Source organism: Strigops habroptila, chromosome 22 (genome assembly GCF_004027225.2).
Source record: "Strigops habroptila isolate Jane chromosome 22, bStrHab1.2.pri, whole genome shotgun sequence".
NCBI lineage: Eukaryota > Metazoa > Chordata > Aves > Psittaciformes > Psittacidae > Strigops > Strigops habroptila.
Genome location: NC_044298.2, coordinates 1,302,113 through 1,324,134, shown reverse-complemented (window position 1 = coordinate 1,324,134; position 22,022 = coordinate 1,302,113). Strand labels below are relative to the sequence as shown.

The 22,022-nt window shown below is 55.8% G+C and overlaps 8 protein-coding genes and 1 pseudogene across 10 annotated transcripts in view; 5 read left to right on the top strand and 4 right to left on the bottom strand.

Moving 5' to 3' along the window:
* Positions 1-692: 692 nt before the first annotated feature.
* On the top strand, positions 693-1,199 carry LOC115602508 (claw keratin-like). The gene has a single exon (XM_030473691.1). It carries the CDS (start codon positions 693-695, stop codon positions 1,197-1,199), a length of 507 nt encoding a protein of 168 aa, XP_030329551.1.
* Positions 1,200-3,540: 2,341 nt separating this feature from the next.
* LOC115602731 (claw keratin-like) lies at positions 3,541-4,011 on the bottom strand. Of its 2 annotated transcripts, XM_030474117.1 has the most exons (2): positions 3,678-4,011; positions 3,541-3,614 (listed from the first exon to the last, which is right to left on the bottom strand). In XM_030474117.1, exons 1-2 carry the CDS (start codon positions 4,009-4,011, stop codon positions 3,541-3,543), a joined length of 408 nt encoding a protein of 135 aa, XP_030329977.1. The 2 variants fall into 2 exon arrangements, with proteins under 2 accessions (XP_030329977.1, XP_030329976.1); XM_030474116.1 differs by having other exon boundaries at positions 3,541-4,011.
* A 1,823-nt stretch (positions 4,012-5,834) lies between these two features.
* Positions 5,835-6,341, top strand: LOC115602507 (claw keratin-like). Its single transcript, XM_030473690.1, has one exon. It carries the CDS (start codon positions 5,835-5,837, stop codon positions 6,339-6,341), a length of 507 nt encoding a protein of 168 aa, XP_030329550.1.
* A 2,341-nt stretch (positions 6,342-8,682) lies between these two features.
* LOC115602737 (claw keratin-like) lies at positions 8,683-9,153 on the bottom strand. Its single transcript, XM_030474125.1, has 2 exons — positions 8,808-9,153; positions 8,683-8,756 (listed from the first exon to the last, which is right to left on the bottom strand). The coding sequence occupies exons 1-2, from the start codon at positions 9,151-9,153 to the stop codon at positions 8,683-8,685; spliced, it is 420 nt and encodes a 139-aa protein (XP_030329985.1).
* A 1,945-nt stretch (positions 9,154-11,098) lies between these two features.
* Positions 11,099-11,605, top strand: LOC115602506 (claw keratin-like). Its single transcript, XM_030473689.1, has one exon. The coding sequence runs from the start codon at positions 11,099-11,101 to the stop codon at positions 11,603-11,605; it is 507 nt and encodes a 168-aa protein (XP_030329549.1).
* A 2,341-nt stretch (positions 11,606-13,946) lies between these two features.
* Positions 13,947-14,417, bottom strand: LOC115602729 (claw keratin-like). Of its 2 annotated transcripts, XM_030474113.1 has the most exons (2): positions 14,072-14,417; positions 13,947-14,020 (listed from the first exon to the last, which is right to left on the bottom strand). In XM_030474113.1, the coding sequence occupies exons 1-2, from the start codon at positions 14,415-14,417 to the stop codon at positions 13,947-13,949; spliced, it is 420 nt and encodes a 139-aa protein (XP_030329973.1). The 2 variants fall into 2 exon arrangements, with proteins under 2 accessions (XP_030329973.1, XP_030329972.1); XM_030474112.1 differs by having other exon boundaries at positions 13,947-14,417.
* Positions 14,418-16,362: 1,945 nt separating this feature from the next.
* Positions 16,363-16,869, top strand: LOC115602505 (claw keratin-like). The gene has a single exon (XM_030473687.1). The coding sequence runs from the start codon at positions 16,363-16,365 to the stop codon at positions 16,867-16,869; it is 507 nt and encodes a 168-aa protein (XP_030329547.1).
* A 2,341-nt stretch (positions 16,870-19,210) lies between these two features.
* Positions 19,211-19,691, bottom strand: LOC115602741 (annotated as a pseudogene).
* A 1,949-nt stretch (positions 19,692-21,640) lies between these two features.
* LOC115602504 (claw keratin-like) overlaps positions 21,641-22,022 on the top strand; it is an 18,049-nt gene continuing 17,667 nt past the window's right edge. Inside the window, exon 1 of the mRNA XM_030473686.1 lies at positions 21,641-22,007. Coding sequence (XP_030329546.1) covers positions 21,641-22,007 — 367 coding nt within the window. The remainder of the gene's footprint in view (positions 22,008-22,022) is intronic.

Sequence of the window (22,022 nt, the reverse complement as noted above, 5' to 3'; positions counted from 1 at the left end):
GAGCGTGGTCCTCCTCAAGCCCTTTCCGCAGGGACTCGATTCCTCAGCTGGACGTTGAGGGCTGTGACACGAGAGGCTGGTGAGCACCCACAGAGAGCCAGGGTTCACGTGGCCACGCTCCCCACAGGCACAGGCTCGCTGGGCACTGCTGGCTCACTCAGCAATGGGACTGCTGCTGAGGGCGGCACAGTTGAGCACAGCAATCTTCTGACAGATGCCTGTGCCTCTTCCACATAGGCAAAGTGGGGGATTAATGACAGATGCGTGTTTATCGGTGCTGCAAAGTCAGCTAAAGCAGCACCTTGTATATCGTGGAATGCGCCGTGCCATATCCCATTCCCCATAGGTACTCCAGGGCACGTTCGTGTACCACTGACCCCAATAAATAGGGACAAGAGTTTCTCATCTAATTAAGTGTATAGTGAAGTTTATCCACTGGGTTCCATGAGTCCTTGGGCATTCTGCTCCCGCCCCCCGGCTGATGCCCCGGGAACTCTGGGACATGTATAAAAGAGCTGAAGGCTTCGCAGCCTCTATCCAGACTCCTGCGCTTGACTCTCCTGATCAAAGGTGTAAGTGCAGCTCTTGGGAGCCCCTTACAGATCTCTCCCTGCCTCCCTTGATAGAGTTTCTTGCCCTCACCCTTGCCTAATCCCTGGTGCATTTTCCAGGACTCCGTGACCGCCTGAAAGATGTCCTGCTCCAGCCTGTGTGCCCCTTCCTGCGGGGTGGCCGCCCCGTACCCGCTGGCTGACACCACCAACGAGCCCTGCGTGCGTCAGTGCCAGAGCTCCACGGTGGTGATCCAGCCCCCGGCTTCGGTGGTCACCTTCCCTGGTCCCATCCTCAGCTCCTTCCCACAGCACAGCGTTGTGGGCTCAGCGGGAGTCCCCGCCATTGCCGGGGGCTACGGCGGCAGTTTTGGAGGCTATGGGGGCTATGGAGGCCTTGGTGGCTATGGGGGTTATGGAGGCTATGGTAGCTATGGAGGCTATGGACGCCTTGGTGGCTATGGAGGCTTTGGGGGCTATGGTAGCTGTGGAGGCTATGGAGGCCTTGGTGGCTATGGGGGCTATGGAGGCTATGGTAGCTGTGGTGGCTACGGAGGCTTTGGTGGCTACGGAGGCTATGGGGGCTTCGGATATGGAGGCTGGGGCCGAGGCCTTGTGTCCTTCGGTGCCAGCTGTGGGAGCTGCTAAGCCCCACCTGGGTCCGGCCTCAGACAACAGAGAGCTCCAGGAAAACCCCTGGCACATCCCAGCATGATGATGCCCAAAGGAAGAACATCCCTTCAGCGCTGCTGGGATCCAGTGCATGGGCGTCTCATGCCTGCTTGTGGGCCAACACTTCCTTCCGCCTGCCCTGCTTCAGCATCCCTGACACTTTTTTTGCCCCCTGATACCAGAGACCCAGTCTGGGTGACTTCTCCTGTGGTCGGCTTGACGCTCTTTATAGCTGTGCCCGCAGCCATAAGACTTGGGCTGGCCTTGGTGTGGGCTCTGCACTAGTCCCAGCTTCTCCCCCTTAAATTCCAATAAAAGTTGTGCTGCATCGCAATGTTGACCCTTCCTTTTTTCTGATTCTTTCTTCTTTGCCACTTGCCCCAAACCTCTGAGCATGTTCGTATGCGCTGCTTCAATCTCCCACGGTAGTGCCCCGGTAGCACGTAGACTGTTGCTCCATGAGTTCCAACTACTGATGACCTTCAGTCTCGGTGCTGTAGAGGACATCGCACTGAGCTTCCTTACATGTCCCTCCAGCAGGAAACACAATACCTTCCCAAAGGCAGCTTGGAATACGCAAAAGCGTCATAGGATTATGCAGAAGATATTCCAAATCTTCTGCAAAACCAGCATGCTGCCATTGCCTTCTTTTGTTGGCTTGGTATTGGTCACATTGGGAGGTCCAGGGAAATGGAGATTAACAAAACACGGCATGTACAGGGCTGCTGCCACATGCTGACCGTGTCCCCGTGCCCAGTCAGTGGTGGGGACTAATCAGAAAGGGTGCGATAGACACAGCCAAGTCTCCCCAAGTTTCCTCTCAGAGCCATGGTTTGTCCATGGATATGCAGGTCATATGAACCATAAAGCTCTTTGAGCGGCAGGTTGCACAACCAACACTGCCGAGGTCCCTCCTTTCCCCAGGTAGCTTCTCAGAGTGTGATCCCAGCACTACACAGTGGTCTTGCGCAGAGAGTTCCGGCCAAAGCCATCAGGAAGTGCAGCGTGGCAGCTCTTTAGCCGTTGCTGGGGAGCCCAGGAAAGAGGCTTCATCCACCCCCATATCTACCCAGATTCCATGAACTCTTGTCAGCCATCTGCTCTGTTCTGGCTCGCGTGGCGTTCCCTGTGTTGAGGAGCATCATGCTGGAGGGGGGTTTTGGTGATCCTATCATGGCTGCTGTGGCTGGATGCTTTAGGAGGTGTGGTCTACATGATGGGCTGGTGTGTGAGGAAGGGCAGGATAACGCCCAGCACATTTTCTTCCAGAGGATGGGACTCTGGGAAGCTCTCACAGTGTTCCTGGGCAGACGTGTGTCTGTGGACTGAGTGTGGGTGACACAGGGAATGGCCGGAAAGAGAAACTGCAGCAGCAGTGAGGGGCAGATGGGACCAAAATTGTTCCAAGAAGCATTAGAAGATGGAGGAAACACTGGAGGAGAACGTGGTGCAAGGTTGGAGGAATGTGGAGGCGATGGAGGCAAAGCATTTGGGAAGGTGCTGGCAATTGGTGACACTCTCTATTTTTGGCCTGTATTCTCCCAAGTGACTCTGAGCTGGACCTTTGCCGTTGAGATGGCTCCGTTGGCATGACAATCCCAGGAGAGACGGGGCTGCAGGCAGCCCCTGGGAATGGCCAGAGTGGGCAGCAAACACACTGCTGGTCCCGACAGTTCTTCTTGGGCTGCACAGTGCAGGAGCTTAAGGAGGGGTGAAGGCAGGGAGGGAAAGAAGGATAAGCTGTGGTCCCTCCAGGTGAGCATGGTCCCTGCTCTGGACAGCCCTCCCGTAGCAAGATGTGATTTCTGAGGGAAAGCAGGAGGAAGCCAGGCACCCTCCAAAGGTCTCCATCAGAAGGCCATGAGTGGGAGCTGTCTGGGACACTCGTGGAAACCCACACTGCCACTTGGGATATTGTGTATGGAGGAAAAAACAAATAAAACCAAGGGTCAACACTGTGATGCAACACAGCTTTTATTGCAGTTTAAGGAGGGGAGAAGGAGCTGGGACAAGAGCAGGGCCCCAACCAGGGCTAGCCCACCTCTGCTGGCAGTGGGCAGAGCTAACAAGAGCATCCACCATGCTGCAGGCGCAGGCACCCAGTGTGGGTCTCTGTCATCAGGGGGCAACAAGTCTTGAAGGGATGATTTAGCAGGGCAGGAGGAAGGCAGAGATGGGCTCGAAAGGGCAAGAGGCGTCCAGCCTCTGGATTCCAGCAGTGCTGAAGGGATGTTCTTCCTTCAGACATCATCATGCTGGGATGTGCCAGGGGCTTTCCTGGAGCTCTCTGTCGCCTGTGGCCAGACCTACGTGAGGCTCAGCAGCTGCCACACCAGCCACCGAAGGACCTGAGGCCTCGGCCCCAGCCACCATATCCCCAGCCACCAAAGCCTCTGTAGCCACCAAAGCCTCCATAGCCCCCAAGGCCTCCATAGCCTCCACAGCTACTGTAGCCTCCATAGCCCCCGTAGCCACCAAGGCCTCCATAGCCCCAATAGCCACCAAGGCCTCCGTAGCCCCCGTAGCCTCCATAGCCTCCAAAACCACCATAGCCTCCAAAACTGCCGCCGTAGCCCCCGGCAATGGCGGGGACTCCCGCTGAGCCCACAACGCTGTGCTGCGGGAAGGAGCTGAGGATGGGTCCGGGGAAGGTGACCACCGAAGCCGGGGGCTGGATCACCACCGTGGAGCTCTGGCACTGACGCACACAGGGCTCGTTGGTGGTGTCAGCCAGCGGGTACGGGGTGGCCACCCCACAGGAAGGGACACTCAGGCTGGAGCAGGACATTCTTCTCTTCGGGAAGTCAAGCTGCAGGACAAGACAGAGTTACGGTGAAGTTCAAGGCATGACGCCAAATCCCTCCTCACTCTCCTGCACTTGGAAACTCTGCTCCAGGACATTCCCTGGATCATCTGAGGTGGTCAGAGCAAGAAACCTGTTCCACAGTTGACATGCTGCTGTAAACGCCTTGCTCTCCTCCATGCTCCTTGTGCCTGACTGGACCCCGAGGAAAAAAAAAGACCCCGCAGATCAAACGCAAATAAGAAATCACTGACCTGCCAAGGGACTTGAGTGCATTGGTATTCTCTATGCATCTTACTTGCAACATTAAAATTCAAGCGTTTCCCTGCCTCTAAAAGAGCACCTTCACATCCTATCTATTCTCACGAGACGTGATGGAGAAGACAGCAAAGAGATGTTGACAAAGACACACAGCTGAAGAAGAAGCGAAAGACGTAAGTCTGGCACTTACCGCAGTGATCAGGAGAGTCAAGTGGAAGAAGCTGGATAGGGAGCTGTGAAGCCCTCAGCTCTTTATACATGTCCCACACTGCCTGGGGCAGTGGCCAGGGTCAGCGACAGAAGCCCCAGCTAATGATGAAACCAAGCCGTGACGCCTCATGAAACAAAGTGAATCCGTCCTCATTGGGGACAGTAGCGAGCAAACGTGTTCTGGAGAGCAAAAACGGAATGGGAGGGACGGATCATGACACGCAATGATATGAAAGACAAGGCGATGCTGTAGCTGACCTCATGGCACCAGTAAACCCCAATCAGTCCCTAATCCTGCCGCTTTGCTCATGTGCCGGAATCCTGAGCACCTTGCAGAAGGGCTTTGCAATCCTGGGCACAGCATTCACGCCTGTCATTACCTCTCTTTTACAAGGTGGTTAACAGATGCACGGGGAGCTTGGGCAAGGGGAGAAGCCATTCCGCATGCTTGGAATGACTTCCAAAGAGTGGGAGCTGCAATTGCTGTGTCAGAGGAGACCCATATGCTGGGGGCTCAGCACTGACGTCTTAGGAGAGCAGTGAGATGCGGCAGAAGGGTCATGGGTGAGAGGGTGACATGCACGGAGAGGCAGGAGGGCAGGAAGGGAACCAGGATTCCCCCAGCTTCCTTGGCCACGTGCCCGTGAGCGTGGTCCTCCTCAAGCCCTTTCCGCAGGGACTCGATTCCTCAGCTGGACGTTGAGGGCTGTGACACGAGAGGCTGGTGAGCACCCACAGAGAGCCAGGGTTCACGTGGCCACGCTCCCCACAGGCACAGGCTCGCTGGGCACTGCTGGCTCACTCAGCAACGGGACCGCTGCTGAGGGCGGCACAGTTGAGCACAGCAATCTTCTGACAGATGCCTGTGCCTCTTCCACATAGGCAAAGTGGGGGATTAATGACAGATGCGTGTTTATCGGTGTTGCAAAGTCAGCTAAAGCAGCACCTTGTATATCGTGGAATGCGCCGTGCCATATCCCATTCCCCATAGGTACTCCAGGGCACGTTCGTGTACCACTGACCCCAATAAATAGGGACAAGAGTTTCTCATCTAATTAAGTGTATAGTGAAGTTTATCCACTGGGTTCCATGAGTCCTTGGGCATTCTGCCCCCGCCCCCCGGCTGATGCCCCGGGAACTCTGGGACATGTATAAAAGAGCTGAAGGCTTCGCAGCCTCTATCCAGACTCCTGCGCTTGACTCTCCTGATCAAAGGTGTAAGTGCAGCTCTTGGGAGCCCCTTACAGATCTCTCCCTGCCTCCCTTGATAGAGTTTCTTGCCCTCACCCTTGCCTAATCCCTGGTGCATTTTCCAGGACTCCGTGACCGCCTGAAAGATGTCCTGCTCCAGCCTGTGTGCCCCTTCCTGCGGGGTGGCCGCCCCGTACCCGCTGGCTGACACCACCAACGAGCCCTGCGTGCGTCAGTGCCAGAGCTCCACGGTGGTGATCCAGCCCCCGGCTTCGGTGGTCACCTTCCCCGGACCCATCCTCAGCTCCTTCCCCCAGCACAGCGTTGTGGGCTCAGCGGGAGTCCCCGCCATTGCCGGGGGCTACGGCGGCAGTTTTGGAGGCTATGGGGGCTATGGAGGCCTTGGTGGCTATGGGGGCTATGGAGGCTATGGTAGCTGTGGAGGCTATGGACGCCTTGGTGGCTATGGAGGCTTTGGGGGCTATGGTAGCTGTGGAGGCTATGGAGGCCTTGGTGGCTTTGGAGGCTTTGGAGGCTATGGTAGCTGTGGTGGCTACGGAGGCTTTGGTGGCTACGGAGGCTATGGGGGCTTCGGATATGGAGGCTGGGGCCGAGGCCTTGTGTCCTTCGGTGCCAGCTGTGGGAGCTGCTAAGCCCCACCTGGGTCCGGCCTCAGACAACAGAGAGCTCCAGGAAAACCCCTGGCACATCCCAGCATGATGATGCCCAAAGGAAGAACATCCCTTCAGCGCTGCTGGGATCCAGTGCATGGGCGTCTCGTGCCTGCTTGTGGGCCAACACTTCCTTCCGCCTGCCCTGCTTCAGCATCCCTGACACTTTTTTTGCCCCCTGATAATAGAGACCCAATCTGGGTGCCTTCTCTTGTGGTAGGGTTGACGCTCTTTGTAGCTCTGCCCGCAGCCATAAGACTTGGGCTGGCCTTGGCGTGGGCTCTGCACTAGTCCCAGCTTCTCCCCCTTAAATTCCAATAAAAGTTGTGCTGCATCGCAATGTTGACCCTTCCTTTTTTCTGATTCTTTCTTCTTTGCCACTTGCCTCAAACCTCTGAGCACGTTCGTATGCGCTGCTTCAATCTCCCACGGTAGTGCCCCGGTAGCACGTAGACTGTTGCTCCATGAGTTCCAACTACTGATGACCTTCAGACTCGGTGTCGTAGAGGACATCGCACTGAGCTTCCTTACATGTCCCTCCAGCAGGAAACACAATACCTTCCCAAAGGCAGCTTGGAATACGCAAAAGCGTCATAGGATTATGCAGAAGATATTCCAAATCTTCTGCAAAACCAGCATGCTGCCATTGCCTTCTTTTGTTGGCTTGGTATTGGTCACATTGGGAGGTCCAGGGAAATGGAGATTAACAAAACACGGCATGTACAGGGCTGCTGCCACATGCTGACCGTGCCCCCATGCCCAGTCAGTGGTGGGGACTAATCAGAAAGGGTGCGATAGACACAGCCAAGTCTCCCCAAGTTTCCTCTCAGAGCCATGGTTTGTCCATGGATATGCAGGTCATATGAACCACAAAGCTCTTTGAGCGGCAGGTTGCACAACCAACACTGCCGAGGTCCCTCCTTTCCCCAGGTAGCTTCTCAGAGTGTGATCCCAGCACTACACAGTGGTCTTGCGCAGAGAGTTCCGGCCAAAGCCATCAGGAAGTGCAGCGTGGCAGCTCTTTAGCCGTTGCTGGGGAGCCCAGGAAAGAGGCTTCATCCACCCCCATATCTACCCAGAATCCCTTGAACTCTTGTCAGCCATCTGCTCTGTTCTGGCTCTCGTGGCGTTCCCTGTGTTGAGGAGCATCATGCTGGAGGGGGGTTTTGGTGATCCTGTCATGGCTGCTGTGGCTGGATGCTTTAGGAGGTGTGGTCTACATGATGGGCTGGTGTGTGAGGAAGGGCAGGATAACGCCCAGCACATTTTTTTCCAGAGGATGGGACTCTGGGAAGCTCTCACAGTGTTCCTGGGCAGACGTGTGTCTGTGGACTGAGTGTGGGTGACACAGGGAATGGCCGGAAAGAGAAACTGCAGCAGCAGTGAGGGGCAGATGGGACCAAAATTGTTCCAAGAAGCATTAGAAGATGGAGGAAACACTGGAGGAGAACATGGTGCAAGGTTGGAGGAATGTGGAGGCGATGGAGGCAAAGCATTTGGGAAGGTGCTGGCAATTGGTGACACTCTCTATTTTTGGCCTGTATTCTCCCAAGTGACTCTGAGCTGGACCTTTGCCGTTGAGATGGCTCCGTTGGCATGAAAATCCCAGGAGAGACGGGGCTGCAGGCAGCCCCTGGGAATGGCCAGAGTGGGCAGCAAACACACTGCTGGTCCCAACAGTTCTTCTTGGGCTGCACAGTGCAGGAGCTTAAGGAGGGGTGAAGGCAGGGAGGAAAGAAGGATAAGCTGTGGTCCCTCCAGGTGAGCATGGTCCCTGCTCTGGACAGCCCTCCCGTAGCAAGATGTGATTTCTGAGGGAAAGCAGGAGGAAGCCAGGCACCCTCCAAAGGTCTCCATCAGAAGGCCATGGGTGGGAGCTGTCTGGGACACTCGTGGAAACCCACACTGCCACTTGGGATATTGTGTATGGAGGAAAAAACAAATAAAACCAAGGGTCAACACTGTGATGCAACACAGCTTTTATTGCAGTTTAAGGAGGGGAGAAGGAGCTGGGACAAGAGCAGGGCCCCGACCAGGGCCAGCTCACCTCTGCTGGCAGTGGGCAGAGCTAACAAGAGCACCCACCATGCTGCAGGCGCAGGCACCCAGTGTGGGTCTCTGTCATCAGGGGGCAACAAGTCTTGAAGGGATGATTTAGCAGGGCAGGAGGAAGGCAGAGATGGGCTCGAAAGGGCAAGAGGCGTCCAGCCTCTGGATTCCAGCAGTGCTGAAGGGATGTTCTTCCTTCAGACATCATCATGCTGGGATGTGCCAGGGGCTTTCCTGGAGCTCTCTGTCGCCTGTGGCCAGACCTACGTGAGGCTCAGCAGCTGCCACACCAGCCACCGAAGGACCTGAGGCCTCGACCCCAGCCACCATATCCCCAGCCACCAAAGCCTCTGTAGCCACCAAAGCCTCCATAGCCCCCAAGGCCTCCATAGCCTCCACAGCTACCGTAGCCTCCATAGCCCCCGTAGCCACCAAGGCCTCCATAGCCCCAATAGCCACCAAGGCCTCCGTAGCCCCCGTAGCCTCCATAGCCTCCAAAACCACCATAGCCTCCAAAACTGCCGCCGTAGCCCCCGGCAATGGCGGGGACTCCCGCTGAGCCCACAACGCTGTGCTGTGGGAAGGAGCTGAGGATGGGTCCGGGGAAGGTGACCACCGAAGCCGGGGGCTGGATCACCACCGTGGAGCTCTGGCACTGACGCACACAGGGCTCGTTGGTGGTGTCAGCCAGCGGGTACGGGGTAGCCACCCCGCAGGAAGGGACACTCAGGCTGGAGCAGGACATTCTTCTCTTCGGGAAGTCAAGCTGCAGGACAAGACAGAGTTACGGTGAAGTTCAAGGCATGACGCCAAATCCCTCCTCACTCTCCTGCACTTGGAAACTCTGCTCCAGGACATTCCCTGGATCATCTGAGGCGGTCAGAGCAAGAAACCTGTTCCACAGTTGACATGCTGCTGTAAACACCTTGCTCTCCTCCATGCTCCTTGAGCCTGACTGCCCCCGAGGAAAAAAAAAGGCCCCGCAGATCAAACGCAAATAAGAAATCACTGACCTGCCAAGGGACTTGAGTGCATTGGTATTCTCTATGCATCTTACTTGCAACATTAAAATTCAAGCGTTTCCCTGGCTCTAAAAGAGCACCTTCACATCCTATCTATTCTCACGAGACGTGATGGAGAAGACAGCAAAGAGATGTTGACAAAGACACACAGCTGAAGAAGAAGAGAAAGACGTAAGTCTGGCACTTACCGCAGTGATCGGGAGAGTCAAGTGGAAGAAGCTGGATAGGGAGCTGTGAAGCCCTCAGCTCTTTTATACATGTCCCACACTGCCTGGGGCAGTGGCCAGGGTCAGCGACAGAAGCCCCAGCTAATGATGAAACCAAGCCGTGACGCCTCATGAAACAAAGTGAATCCGTCCTCATTGAGGAGAGTAGCGAGCAAACGTGTTCTGGAGAGCAAAAACGGAATGGGAGGGACGGATCATGACACGCAATGATATGAAAGACAAGGCGATGCTGTAGCTGACCTCATGGCACCAGTAAACCCCAATCAGTCCCTAATCCTGCCGCTTTGCTCATGTGCTGGAATCCTGAGCACCTTGCAGAAGTGCTTTGCAATCCTGGGCACAGCATTCACGCCTGTCATTACCTCTCTTTTACAAGGTGGTTAACAGATGCACGGGGAGCTTGGGCAAGGGGAGAAGCCATTCCGCATGCTTGGAATGACTTCCAAAGGCCCAATACATTCCAGTACCCTTTTGGGGCAACACTTCAGAAGCATCCCTAAACCTTGGCCACCTCCATGAGCTTGCTTCTCAGGCTGTGACTGGGGCTCAATAATCAACAGCAATGCAAAGAGTGGGAGCTGCAATTGCTGTGTCAGAGGAGACCCATATGCTGGGAGCTCAGCACTGACATCTTAGGGGAGCAGTGAGATGCGGCAGAAGGGTCATGGGTGAGAGGGTGACATGCACGGAGAGGCAGGAGGGCAGGAAGGGAACCAGGATTCCCCCAGCTTCCTTGGCCACGTGCCCGTGAGCGTGGTCCTCCTCAAGCCCTTTCCGCAGGGACTCGATTCCTCAGCTGGACATTGAGGGCTGCGACACGAGAGGCTGGTGAGCACCCACAGAGAGCCAGGGTTCACGTGGCCACGCTCCCCACAGGCACAGGCACGCTGGGCACTGCTGGCTCACTCAGCAACGGGACCGCTGCTGAGGGCGGCACAGTTGAGCACAGCGATCTTCTGACAGATGCCTGTGCCTCTTCCACATAGGCAAAGTGGGGGATTAATGACAGATGCGTGTTTATCGGTGCTGCAAAGTCAGCTAAAGCAGCACCTTGTCTATCGTGGAATGCGCCGTGCCATATCCCATTCCCCATAGGTACTCTAGGACACGTTCGTGTACCACTGACCCCAATAAATAGGGACAAGAGTTTCTCATCTAATTAAGTGTATAGTGAAGTTTATCCACTGGGTTCCATGAGTCCTTGGGCATTCTGCCCCCGCCCCCCGGCTGATGCCCCGGGCACTCTGGGACATGTATAAAAGAGCTGAAGGCTTCGCAGCCTCTATCCAGACTCCTGCACTTGACTCTCCTGATCAAAGGTGTAAGTGCAGCTCTTGGGAGCCCCTTACAGATCTCTCCCTGCCTCCCTTGATAGAGTTTCTTGCCCTCATCCTTGCCTAATCCCTGGTGCATTTTCCAGGACTCCGTGACCGCCTGAAAGATGTCCTGCTCCAGCCTGTGTGCCCCTTCATGTGGGGTGGCCACCCCATACCCGCTGGCTGACACCACCAACGAGCCCTGCGTGCGTCAGTGCCAGAGCTCCACGGTGGTGATCCAGCCCCCGGCTTCGGTGGTCACCTTCCCCGGACCCATCCTCAGCTCCTTCCCACAGCACAGTGCTGTGGGCTCAGCGGGAGTCCCCGCCATTGCCGGAGGCTACGGCGGCAGTTTTGGAGGCTATGGGGGCTATGGAGGCCTTGGTGGCTATGGGGGCTATGGAGTCTATGGTAGCTATGGAGGCTATGGACGCCTTGGTGGCTATGGAGGCTTTGGGGGCTATGGTAGCTGTGGAGGCTATGGAGGCCTTGGTGGCTTTGGAGGCTTTGGAGGCTATGGTAGCTGTGGTGGCTACGGAGGCTTTGGTGGCTACGGAGGCTATGGGGGCTTCGGATATGGAGGCTGGGGCCGAGGCCTTGTGTCCTTCGGTGCCAGCTGTGGGAGCTGCTAAGCCCCACCTGGGTCCGGCCTCAGACAACAGAGAGCTCCAGGAAAACCCCTGGCACATCCCAGCATGATGATGCCCAAAGGAAGAACATCCCTTCAGCGCTGCTGGGATCCAGTGCATGGGCGTCTCGTGCCTGCTTGTGGGCCAACACTTCCTTCTGACTGCCCTGCTTCAGCATCCCTGACACTTTTTTTGCCCCCTGATAATAGAGACCCAATCTGGGTGCCTTCTCTTGTGGTAGGATTGACGCTCTTTGTAGCTGTGCCCGCAGCCATAAGAGTTGGGCTGGCCTTGGCGTGGGCTCTGCACTAGTCCCAGCTTCTCCCCCTTAAATTCCAATAAAAGTTGTGCTGCATCGCAATGTTGACCCTTCCTTTTTTCTGATTCTTTCTTCTTTGCCACTTGCCCCAAACCTCTGAGCACGTTCGTATGCGCTGCTTCAATCTCCCACGGTAGTGCCCCGGTAGCACGTAGACTGTTGCTCCATGAGTTCCAACTACTGATGACCTTCAGACTCGGTGTCGTAGAGGACATCGCACTGAGCTTCCTTACGTGTCCCTCCAGCAGGAAACACAATTCTTCCCAAAGGCAGCTTGGAATACGCAAAAGCGTCATAGGATTATGCAGAAGATATTCCAAATCTTCTGCAAAACCAGCATGCTGCCATTGCCTTCTTTTGTTGGCTTGGTATTGGTCACATTGGGAGGTCCAGGGAAATGGAGATTAACAAAACATGGCATGTACAGGGCTGCTGCCACATGCTGACCGTGTCCCCGTGCCCAGTCAGTGGTGGGGACTAATCAGAAAGGGTGCGATAGACACAGCCAAGTCTCCCCAAGTTTCCTCTCAGAGCCATGGTTTGTCCATGGATATGCAGGTCATATGAACCATAAAGCTCTTTGAGCGGCAGGTTGCACAACCAACACTGCCGAGGTCCCTCCTTTCCCCAGGTAGCTTCTCAGAGTGTGATCCCAGCACTACACAGTGGTCTTGCGCAGAGAGTTCCGGCCAAAGCCATCAGGAAGTGCAGCGTGGCAGCTCTTTAGTCGTTGCTGGGGAGCCCAGGAAAGAGGGTTCATCCACCCCCATATCTACCCAGATTCCCATGAACTCTTGTCAGCCATCTGCTCTGTTCTGGCTCGCGTGGCGTTCCCTGTGTTGAGGAGCATCATGCTGGAGGGGGGTTTTGGTGATCCTGTCATGGCTGCTGTGGCTGGATGCTTTAGGAGGTGTGGTCTACATGATGGGCTGGTGTGTGAGGAAGGGCAGGATAACGCCCAGCACATTTTCTTCCAGAGGATGGGACTCTGGGAAGCTCTCACAGTGTTCCTGGGCAGACGTGTGTCTGTGGACTGAGTGTGGGTGACACAGGGAATGGCCGGAAAGAGAAACTGCAGCAGCAGTGAGGGGCAGATGGGACCAAAATTGTTCCAAGAAGCATTAGAAGATGGAGGAAACACTGGAGGAGAACGTGGTGCAAGGTTGGAGGAATGTGGAGGCGATGGAGGCAAAGCATTTGGGAAGGTGCTGGCAATTGGTGACACTCTCTATTTTTGGCCTGTATTCTCCCAAGTGACTCTGAGCTGGACCTTTGCCGTTGAGATGGCTCCGTTGGCATGCCAATCCCAGGAGAGACGGGGCTGCAGGCAGCCCCTGGGAATGGCCAGAGTGGGCAGCAAACACACTGCTGGTCCCAACAGTTCTTCTTGGGCTGCACAGTGCAGGAGCTTAAGGAGGGGTGAAGGCAGGGAGGGAAAGAAGGATAAACTGTGGTCCCTCCAGGTGAGCATGGTCCCTGCTCTGGACAGCCCTCCCGTAGCAAGATGTGATTTCTGAGGGAAAGCAGGAGGAAGCCAGGCACCCTCCAAAGGTCTCCATCAGAAGGCCATGAGTGGGAGCTGTCTGGGACACTCGTGGAAACCCACACTGCCACTTGGGATATTGTGTATGGAGGAAAAAACAAATAAAACCAAGGGTCAACACTGTGATGCAACACAGCTTTTATTGCAGTTTAAGGAGGGGAGAAGGAGCTGGGACAAGAGCAGGGCCCCCACCAGGGCCAGCCCACCTCTGCTGGCAGTGGGCAGAGCTAACAAGAGCATCCACCATGCTGCAGGCGCAGGCACCCAGTGTGGGTCTCTGTCATCAGGGGGCAACAAGTCTTGAAGGGATGATTTAGCAGGGCAGGAGGAAGGCAGAGATGGGCTCGAAAGGGCAAGAGGCGTCCAGCCTCTGGATTCCAGCAGTGCTGAAGGGATGTTCTTCCTTCAGACATCATCATGCTGGGATGTGCCAGGGGCTTTCCTGGAGCTCTCTGTCGCCTGTGGCCAGACCTACGTGAGGCTCAGCAGCTGCCACACCAGCCACCGAAGGACCTGAGGCCTCGACCCCAGCCACCATATCCCCAGCCACCAAAGCCTCTGTAGCCACCAAAGCCTCCATAGCCCCCAAGGCCTCCATAGCCTCCACAGCTACCGTAGCCTCCATAGCCCCCGTAGCCACCAAGGCCTCCATAGCCCCAATAGCCACCAAGGCCTCCGTAGCCCCCGTAGCCTCCATAGCCTCCAAAACCACCATAGCCTCCAAAACTGCCGCCGTAGCCCCCGGCAATGGCGGGGACTCCCGCTGAGCCCACAACGCTGTGCTGCGGGAAGGAGCTGAGGATGGGTCCGGGGAAGGTGACCACCGAAGCCGGGGGCTGGATCACCACCGTGGAGCTCTGGCACTGACGCACACAGGGCTCGTTGGTGGTGTCAGCCAGCGGGTACGGGGTAGCCACCCCACAGGAAGGGACACTCAGGCTGGAGCAGGACATTCTTCTCTTCGGGAAGTCAAGCTGCAGGACAAGACAGAGTTACGGTGAAGTTCAAGGCATGACGCCAAATCCCTCCTCACTCTCCTGCACTTGGAAACTCTGCTCCAGGACATTCCCTGGATCATCTGAGGTGGTCAGAGCAAGAAACCTGTTCCACAGTTGACATGCTGCTGTAAACGCCTTGCTCTCCTCCATGCTCCTTGAGCCTGACTGCCCCCGAGGAAAAAAAAAGGCCCCGCAGATCAAACGCAAATAAGAAATCACTGACCTGCCAAGGGACTTGAGTGCATTGGTATTCTCTATGCATCTTACTTGCAACATTAAAATTCAAGCGTTTCCCTGCCTCTAAAAGAGCACCTTCACATCCTATCTATTCTCACGAGACGTGATGGAGAAGACAGCAAAGAGATGTTGACAAAGACACACAGCTGAAGAAGAAGAGAAAGACGTAAGTCTGGCACTTACCGCAGTGATCAGGAGAGTCAAGTGGAAGAAGCTGGATAGGGAGCTGTGAAGCCCTCAGCTCTTTTATACATGTCCCACACTGCCTGGGGCAGTGGCCAGGGTCAGCGACAGAAGCCCCAGCTAATGATGAAACCAAGCCGTGACGCCTCATGAAACAAAGTGAATCCGTCCTCATTGGGGACAGTAGCGAGCAAACGTGTTCTGGAGAGCAAAAACGGAATGGGAGGGACGGATCATGACACGCAATGATATGAAAGACAAGGCGATGCTGTAGCTGACCTCATGGCACCAGTAAACCCCAATCAGTCCCTAATCCTGCCGCTTTGCTCATGTGCTGGAATCCTGAGCACCTTGCAGAAGGGCTTTGCAATCCTGGGCACAGCATTCACGCCTGTCATTACCTCTCTTTTACAAGGTGGTTAACAGATGCACGGGGAGCTTGGGCAAGGGGAGAAGCCATTCCGCATGCTTGGAATGACTTCCAAAGGCCCAATACGTTCCAGTACCCTTTTGGGGCAACACTTCAGAAGCATCCCTAAACCTTGGCCATCTCCATGAGCTTGCTTCTCAGGCTGTGACTGGGGCTCAATAATCAACAGCAATGCAAAGAGTGGGAGCTGCAATTGCTGTGTCAGAGGAGACCCATATGCTGGGAGCTCAGCACTGACATCTTAGGGGAGCAGTGAGATGCGGCAGAAGGGTCATGAGTGAGAGGGTGACATGCACGGAGAGGCAGGAGGGCAGGAAGGGAGCCAGGATTCCCCCAGCTTCCTTGGCCACGTGCCCGTGAGCGTGGTCCTCCTCAAGCCCTTTCCGCAGGGACTCGATTCCTCAGCTGGACGTTGAGGGCTGTGACACGAGAGGCTGGTGAGCACCCACAGAGAGCCAGGGTTCACGTGGCCACGCTCCCCACAGGCACAGGCACGCTGGGCACTGCTGGCTCACTCAGCAACGGGACCGCTGCTGAGGGTGGCACAGTTGAGCACAGCAATCTTCTGACAGATGCCTGTGCCTCTTCCACATAGGCAAAGTGGGGGATTAATGACAGATGCGTGTTTATCGGTGCTGCAAAGTCAGCTAAAGCAGCACCTTGTCTATCGTGGAATGCGCCGTGCCATACCCCATTCCCCATAGGTACTCTAGGACACGTTCATGTACCACTGACCCCAATAAATAGGGACAAGAGTTTCTCATCTAATTAAGTGTATAGTGAAGTTTATCCACTGGGTTCCATGAGTCCTTGGGCATTCTGCTCCCGCCCCCCGGCTGATGCCCCGGGCACTCTGGGACATGTATAAAAGAGCTGAAGGCTTCGCAGCCTCTATCCAGACTCCTGCACTTGACTCTCCTGATCAAACGTGTAAGTGCAGCTCTTGGGAGCCCCTTACAGATCTCTCCCTGCCTCCCTTGATAGAGTTTCTTGCCCTCACCCTTGCCTAATCCCTGGTGCATTTTCCAGGACTCCGTGACCGCCTGAAAGATGTCCTGCTCCAGCCTGTGTGCCCCTTCATGTGGGGTGGCCACCCCATACCCGCTGGCTGACACCACCAACGAGCCCTGTGTGCGTCAGTGCCAGAGCTCCACGGTGGTGATCCAGCCCCCGGCTTCGGTGGTCACCTTCCCCGGACCCATCCTCAGCTCCTTCCCACAGCACAGCGTAGTGGGCTCAGCGGGAGTCCCCGCCATTGCCGGGGGCTACGGCGGCAGTTTTGGAGGCTATGGGGGCTATGGAGGCCTTGGTGGCTATGGGGGTTATGGAGGCTATGGTAGCTATGGAGGCTATGGACGCCTTGGTGGCTATGGAGGCTTTGGGGGCTATGGTAGCTGTGGAGGCTATGGAGGCCTTGGTGGCTATGGGGGCTATGGAGGCTATGGTAGCTGTGGTGGCTACGGAGGCTTTGGTGGCTACGGAGGCTATGGGGGCTTCGGATATGGAGGCTGGGGCCGAGGCCTTGTGTCCTTCGGTGCCAGCTGTGGGAGCTGCTAAGCCCCACCTGGGTCCGGCCTCAGACAACAGAGAGCTCCAGGAAAACCCCTGGCACATCCCAGCATGATGATGCCCAAAGGAAGAACATCCCTTCAGCGCTGCTGGGATCCAGTGCATGGGCGTCTCGTGCCTGCTTGTGGGCCAACACTTCCTTCCGCCTGCCCTGCTTCAGCATCCCTGACACTTTTTTTGCCCCCTGATAATAGAGACCCAGTCTGGGTGCCTTCTCTTGTGGTAGGGTTGACGCTCTTTGTAGCTGTGCCCGCAGCCATAAGACTTGGGCTGGCCTTGGCGTGGGCTCTGCACTAGTCCCAGCTTCTCCCCCTTAAATTCCAATAAAAGTTGTGCTGCATCGCAATGTTGACCCTTCCTTTTTTCTGATTCTTTCTTCTTTGCCACTTGCCCCAAACCTCTGAGCACGTTCGTATGCGCTGCTTCAATCTCCCACGGTAGTGCCCCGGTAGCACGTAGACTGTTGCTCCATGAGTTCCAACTACTGATGACCTTCAGTCTCGGTGCTGTAGAGGACATCGCACTGAGCTTCCTTACGTGTCCCTCCAGCAGGAAACACAATACCTTCCCAAAGGCAGCTTGGAATACGCAAAAGCGTCATAGGATTATGCAGAAGATATTCCAAATCTTCTGCAAACCAGCATGCTGCCATTGCCTTCTTTTGTTGGCTTGGTATTGGTCACATTGGGAGGTCCAGGGAAATGGAGATTAACAAAACACGGCATGTACAGGGCTGCTGCCACATGCTGACCGTGTCCCCGTGCCCAGTCAGTGGTGGGGACTAATCAGAAAGGGTGCGATAGACACAGCCAAGTCTCCCCAAGTTTCCTCTCAGAGCCATGGTTTGTCCATGGATATGCAGGTCATATGAACCATAAAGCTCTTTGAGCGGCAGGTTGCACAACCAACACTGCCGAGGTCCCTCCTTTCCCCAGGTAGCTTCTCAGAGTGTGATCCCAGCACTACACAGTGGTCTTGCGCAGAGAGTTCCGGCCAAAGCCATCAGGAAGTGCAGCGTGGCAGCTCTTTAGCCGTTGCTGGGGAGCCCAGGAAAGAGGCTTCATCCACCCCCATATCTACCCAGATTCCCATGAACTCTTGTCAGCCATCTGCTCTGTTCTGGCTCGCGTGGCGTTCCCTGTGTTGAGGAGCATCATGCTGGAGGGGGGTTTTGGTGATCCTGTCATGGCTGCTGTGGCTGGATGCTTTAGGAGGTGTGGTCTACATGATGGGCTGGTGTGTGAGGAAGGGCAGGATAACGCCCAGCACATTTTTTTCCAGAGGATGGGACTCTGGGAAGCTCTCACAGTGTTCCTGGGCAGACGTGTGTCTGTGGACTGAGTGTGGGTGACACAGGGAATGGCCGGAAAGAGAAACTGCAGCAGCAGTGAGGGGCAGATGGGACCAAAATTGTTCCAAGAAGCATTAGAAGATGGAGGAACACTGGAGGAGAACGTGGTGCAAGGTTGGAGGAATGTGGAGGCGATGGAGGCAAAGCATTTGGGAAGGTGCTGGCAATTGGTGACACTCTCTATTTTTGGCCTGTATTCTCCCAAGTGACTCTGAGCTGGACCTTTGCCGTTGAGATGGCTCCGTTGGCATGAAATCCCAGGAGAGACGGGGCTGCAGGCAGCCCCTGGGAATGGCCAGAGTGGGCAGCAAACACACTGCTGGTCCCAACAGTTCTTCTTGGGCTGCACAGTGCAGGAGCTTAAGGAGGGGTGAAGGCAGGGAGGGAAAGAAGGATAAGCTGTGGTCCCTCCAGGTGAGCATGGTCCTGCTCTGGACAGCCCTCCCCGTAGCAAGATGTGATTTCTGAGGGAAAGCAGGAGGAAGCCAGGCACCCTCCAAAGGTCTCCATCAGAAGGCCATGAGTGGGAGCTGTCTGGGACACTCGTGGAAACCCACACTGCCACTTGGGATATTGTGTATGGAGGAAAAAACAAATAAAACCAAGGGTCAACACTGTGATGCCAACACAGCTTTTATTGCAGTTTAAGGAGGGGAGAAGGAGCTGGGACAAGAGCAGGGCCCCCACCAGGGCCAGCCCACCTCTGCTGGCAGTGGGCAGAGCTAACAAGAGCATCCACCATGCTGGCAGGCGCAGGCACCCAGTGTGGGTCTCTGTCATCAGGGGGCAACAAGTCTTGAAGGGATGATTTAGCAGGGCAGGAGGAAGGCAGAGATGGGCTCGAAAGGGCAAGAGGCGTCCAGCCTCTGGATTCCAGCAGTGCTGAAGGGATGTTCTTCCTTCAGACATCATCATGCTGGGATGTGCTAGGGGCTTTCCTGGAGCTCTCTGTCGCCTGTGGCCAGACCTACGTGAGGCTCAGCAGCTGCCACACCAGCCACCGAAGGACCTGAGGCCTCGACCCCAGCCACCATATCCCCAGCCACCAAAGCCTCCGTAGCCACCAAAGCCTCCATAGCCCCCATAGCCCCCAAGGCCTCCATAGCCTCCACAGCTACCGTAGCCTCCATAGCCCCCGTAGCCACCAAGGCCTCCATAGCCCCAATAGCCACCAAGGCCTCCGTAGCCCCCGTAGCCTCCATAGCCTCCAAAACCACCATAGCCTCCAAAACTGCCGCCGTAGCCCCCGGCAATGGCGGGGGCTCCCGCTGAGCCCACAACGCTGTGCTGTGGGAAGGAGCTGAGGATGGGTCCGGGGAAGGTGACCACCGAAGCCGGGGGGCTGGATCACCACCGTGGAGCTCTGGCACTGACGCACACAGGGCTCGTTGGTGGTGTCAGCCAGCGGGTACGGGGTGGCCACCCCACAGGAAGGGACACTCAGGCTGGAGCAGGACATTCTTCTCTTCGGGAAGTCAAGCTGCAGGACAAGACAGAGTTACGGTGAAGTTCAAGGCATGACGCCAAATCCCTCCTCACTCTCCTGCACTTGGAAACTCTGCTCCAGGACATTCCCTGGATCATCTGAGGTGGTCAGAGCAAGAAAACCTGTTCCACAGTTGACATGCTGCTGTAAACGCCTTGCTCTCCTCCATGCTCCTTGAGCCTGACTGGACCCGAGGAAAAAAAAAAGACCCCGCAGATCAACGCAAATAAGATATCACTGACCTGCCAAGGGACTTGAGTGCATTGGTATTCTCTATGCATCTTACTTGCAACATTAAAATTCAAGCGTTTCCCTGGCTCTAAAAGAGCACCTTCACATCCTATCTATTCTCATGAGAGGTGATGGAGAAGACAGCAAAGAGATGTTGACAAAGACACACAGCTGAAGAAGAAGCGAAAGACGTAAGTCTGGCACTTACCGCCGTGATCAGGAGAGTTCAAGTGGAAGAAGCTGGATAGGGAGCTGTGAAGCCCTCAGCTCTTTTATACATGTCCCACACTGCCTGGGGCAGTGGCCAGGGTCAGCGACAGAAGCCCCAGCTAATGATGAAACCAAGCCGTGACGCCTCATGAAACAAAGTGAATCCGTCCTCATTTGGGGACAGTAGCGAGCAAACGTGTTCTGGAGAGCAAAAACGGAATGGGAGGGACGGATCATGACACGCAATGATATGGAAAGACAAGGCAATGCTGTAGCTGACCTCATGGCACCAGTAAACCCCAATCAGTCCCTAATCCTGGCCGCTTTGCTCATGTGCTTGGAATCCTGAGCACCTTGCAGAAGGCTTTGCAATCCTGGGCACAGCATTCACGCCTGTCATTACCTCTCTTTTACAAGGTGGTTAACAGATGCACGGGGAGCTTGGGCAAGGGGAGAAGCCATTCCGCATGCTTGGAATGACTTCCAAAGGCCCAATACATTCCAGTACCCTTTTGGGGCAACACTTCAGAAGCATCCCTAAACCTTGGCCACCTCCATGAGCTTGCTTCTCAGGCTGTGACTGGGGCTCAATAATCAACAGCAATGCAAAGAGTGGGAGCTGCAATTGCTGTGTCAGAGGAGACCCATATGCTGGGAGCTCAGCACTGACGTCTTAGGGGAGCAGTGAGATGCGGCAGAAGGGTCATGAGTGAGAGGGTGACATGCACGGAGAGGCAGGAGGGCAGGAAGGGAACCAGGATTCCCCCAGCTTCCTTGGCCACGTGCCCGTGAGCGTGGTCCTCCTCAAGCCCTTTCCGCAGGGACTCGATTCCTCAGCTGGACATTGAGGGCTGTGACACGAGAGGCTGGTGAGCACCCACAGAGAGCCAGGGTTCACGTGGCACGCTCGCCCACAGGCACAGGCTCGCTGGGCACTGCTGGCTCACTCAGCAACGGGACCGCTGCTGAGGGCGGCACAGTTGAGCACAGCAATCTTCTGACAGATGCCTGTGCCTCTTCCACATAGGCAAAGTGGGGGATTAATGACACATGCGTGTTTATCGGTGCTGCAAAGTCAGCTAAAGCAGCACCTTGTATATCGTGGAATGCGCCGTGCCATATCCCATTCCCCATAGGTACTCCAGGGCACGTTCGTGTACCACTGACCCCAATAAATAGGGACAAGAGTTTCTCACCTAATTAAGTGTACAGTGAAGTTTATCCACTGGGTTCCATGAGTCCTTGGGCATTCTGCTCCCGCCCCCGGCTGATGCCCCGGGCACTCTGGGACATGTATAAAAGAGCTGAAGGCTTCGCAGCCTCTATCCAGACTCCTGCGCTTGACTCTCCTGATCAAAGGTGTAAGTGCAGCTCTTGGGAGCCCCTTACAGATCTCTCCCTGCCTCCCTTGATAGAGTTTCTTGCCCTCACCCTTGCCTAATCCCTGGTGCATTTTCCAGGACTCCGTGACCGCCTGAAAGATGTCCTGCTCCAGCCTGTGTGCCCCTTCATGTGGGGTGGCCACCCCATACCCGCTGGCTGACACCACCAACGAGCCCTGTGTGCGTCAGTGCCAGAGCTCCACGGTGGTGATCCAGCCCCCGGCTTCGGTGGTCACCTTCCCCGGACCCATCCTCAGCTCCTTCCCCCAGCACAGCGTTGTGGGCTCAGCGGGAGTCCCCGCCATTGCCGGGGGCTACGGCGGCAGTTTTGGAGGCTATGGGGGCTATGGAGGCCTTGGTGGCTATGGGGGTTATGGAGGCTATGGTAGCTATGGAGGCTATGGACGCCTTGGTGGCTATGGAGGCTTTGGGGGCTATGGTAGCTGTGGAGGCTATGGAGGCCTTGGTGGCTTGGGGCTTT

Excerpts from the sequence above, each read along its gene's own strand:
- LOC115602737 (XM_030474125.1), bottom strand. The coding sequence starts at position 9,153 with ATGTCCTGCTCCAGCCTGAGTGTCCCTTCCTGCGGGGTGGCTACCCCG. Across the intron at positions 8,757-8,807 it reads CTATGGAGGCTACGGTAGCT|GCTTTGGTGGCTGGGGATAT; the intron begins GTGGAGGCTATG and ends GTGGCTACAGAG.
- LOC115602506 (XM_030473689.1), top strand. The coding sequence starts at position 11,099 with ATGTCCTGCTCCAGCCTGTGTGCCCCTTCATGTGGGGTGGCCACCCCA.
- LOC115602508 (XM_030473691.1), top strand. The coding sequence starts at position 693 with ATGTCCTGCTCCAGCCTGTGTGCCCCTTCCTGCGGGGTGGCCGCCCCG.
- LOC115602731 (XM_030474116.1), bottom strand. The coding sequence starts at position 4,011 with ATGTCCTGCTCCAGCCTGAGTGTCCCTTCCTGTGGGGTGGCCACCCCG.
- LOC115602729 (XM_030474112.1), bottom strand. The coding sequence starts at position 14,417 with ATGTCCTGCTCCAGCCTGAGTGTCCCTTCCTGTGGGGTGGCTACCCCG.
- LOC115602505 (XM_030473687.1), top strand. The coding sequence starts at position 16,363 with ATGTCCTGCTCCAGCCTGTGTGCCCCTTCATGTGGGGTGGCCACCCCA.
- LOC115602507 (XM_030473690.1), top strand. The coding sequence starts at position 5,835 with ATGTCCTGCTCCAGCCTGTGTGCCCCTTCCTGCGGGGTGGCCGCCCCG.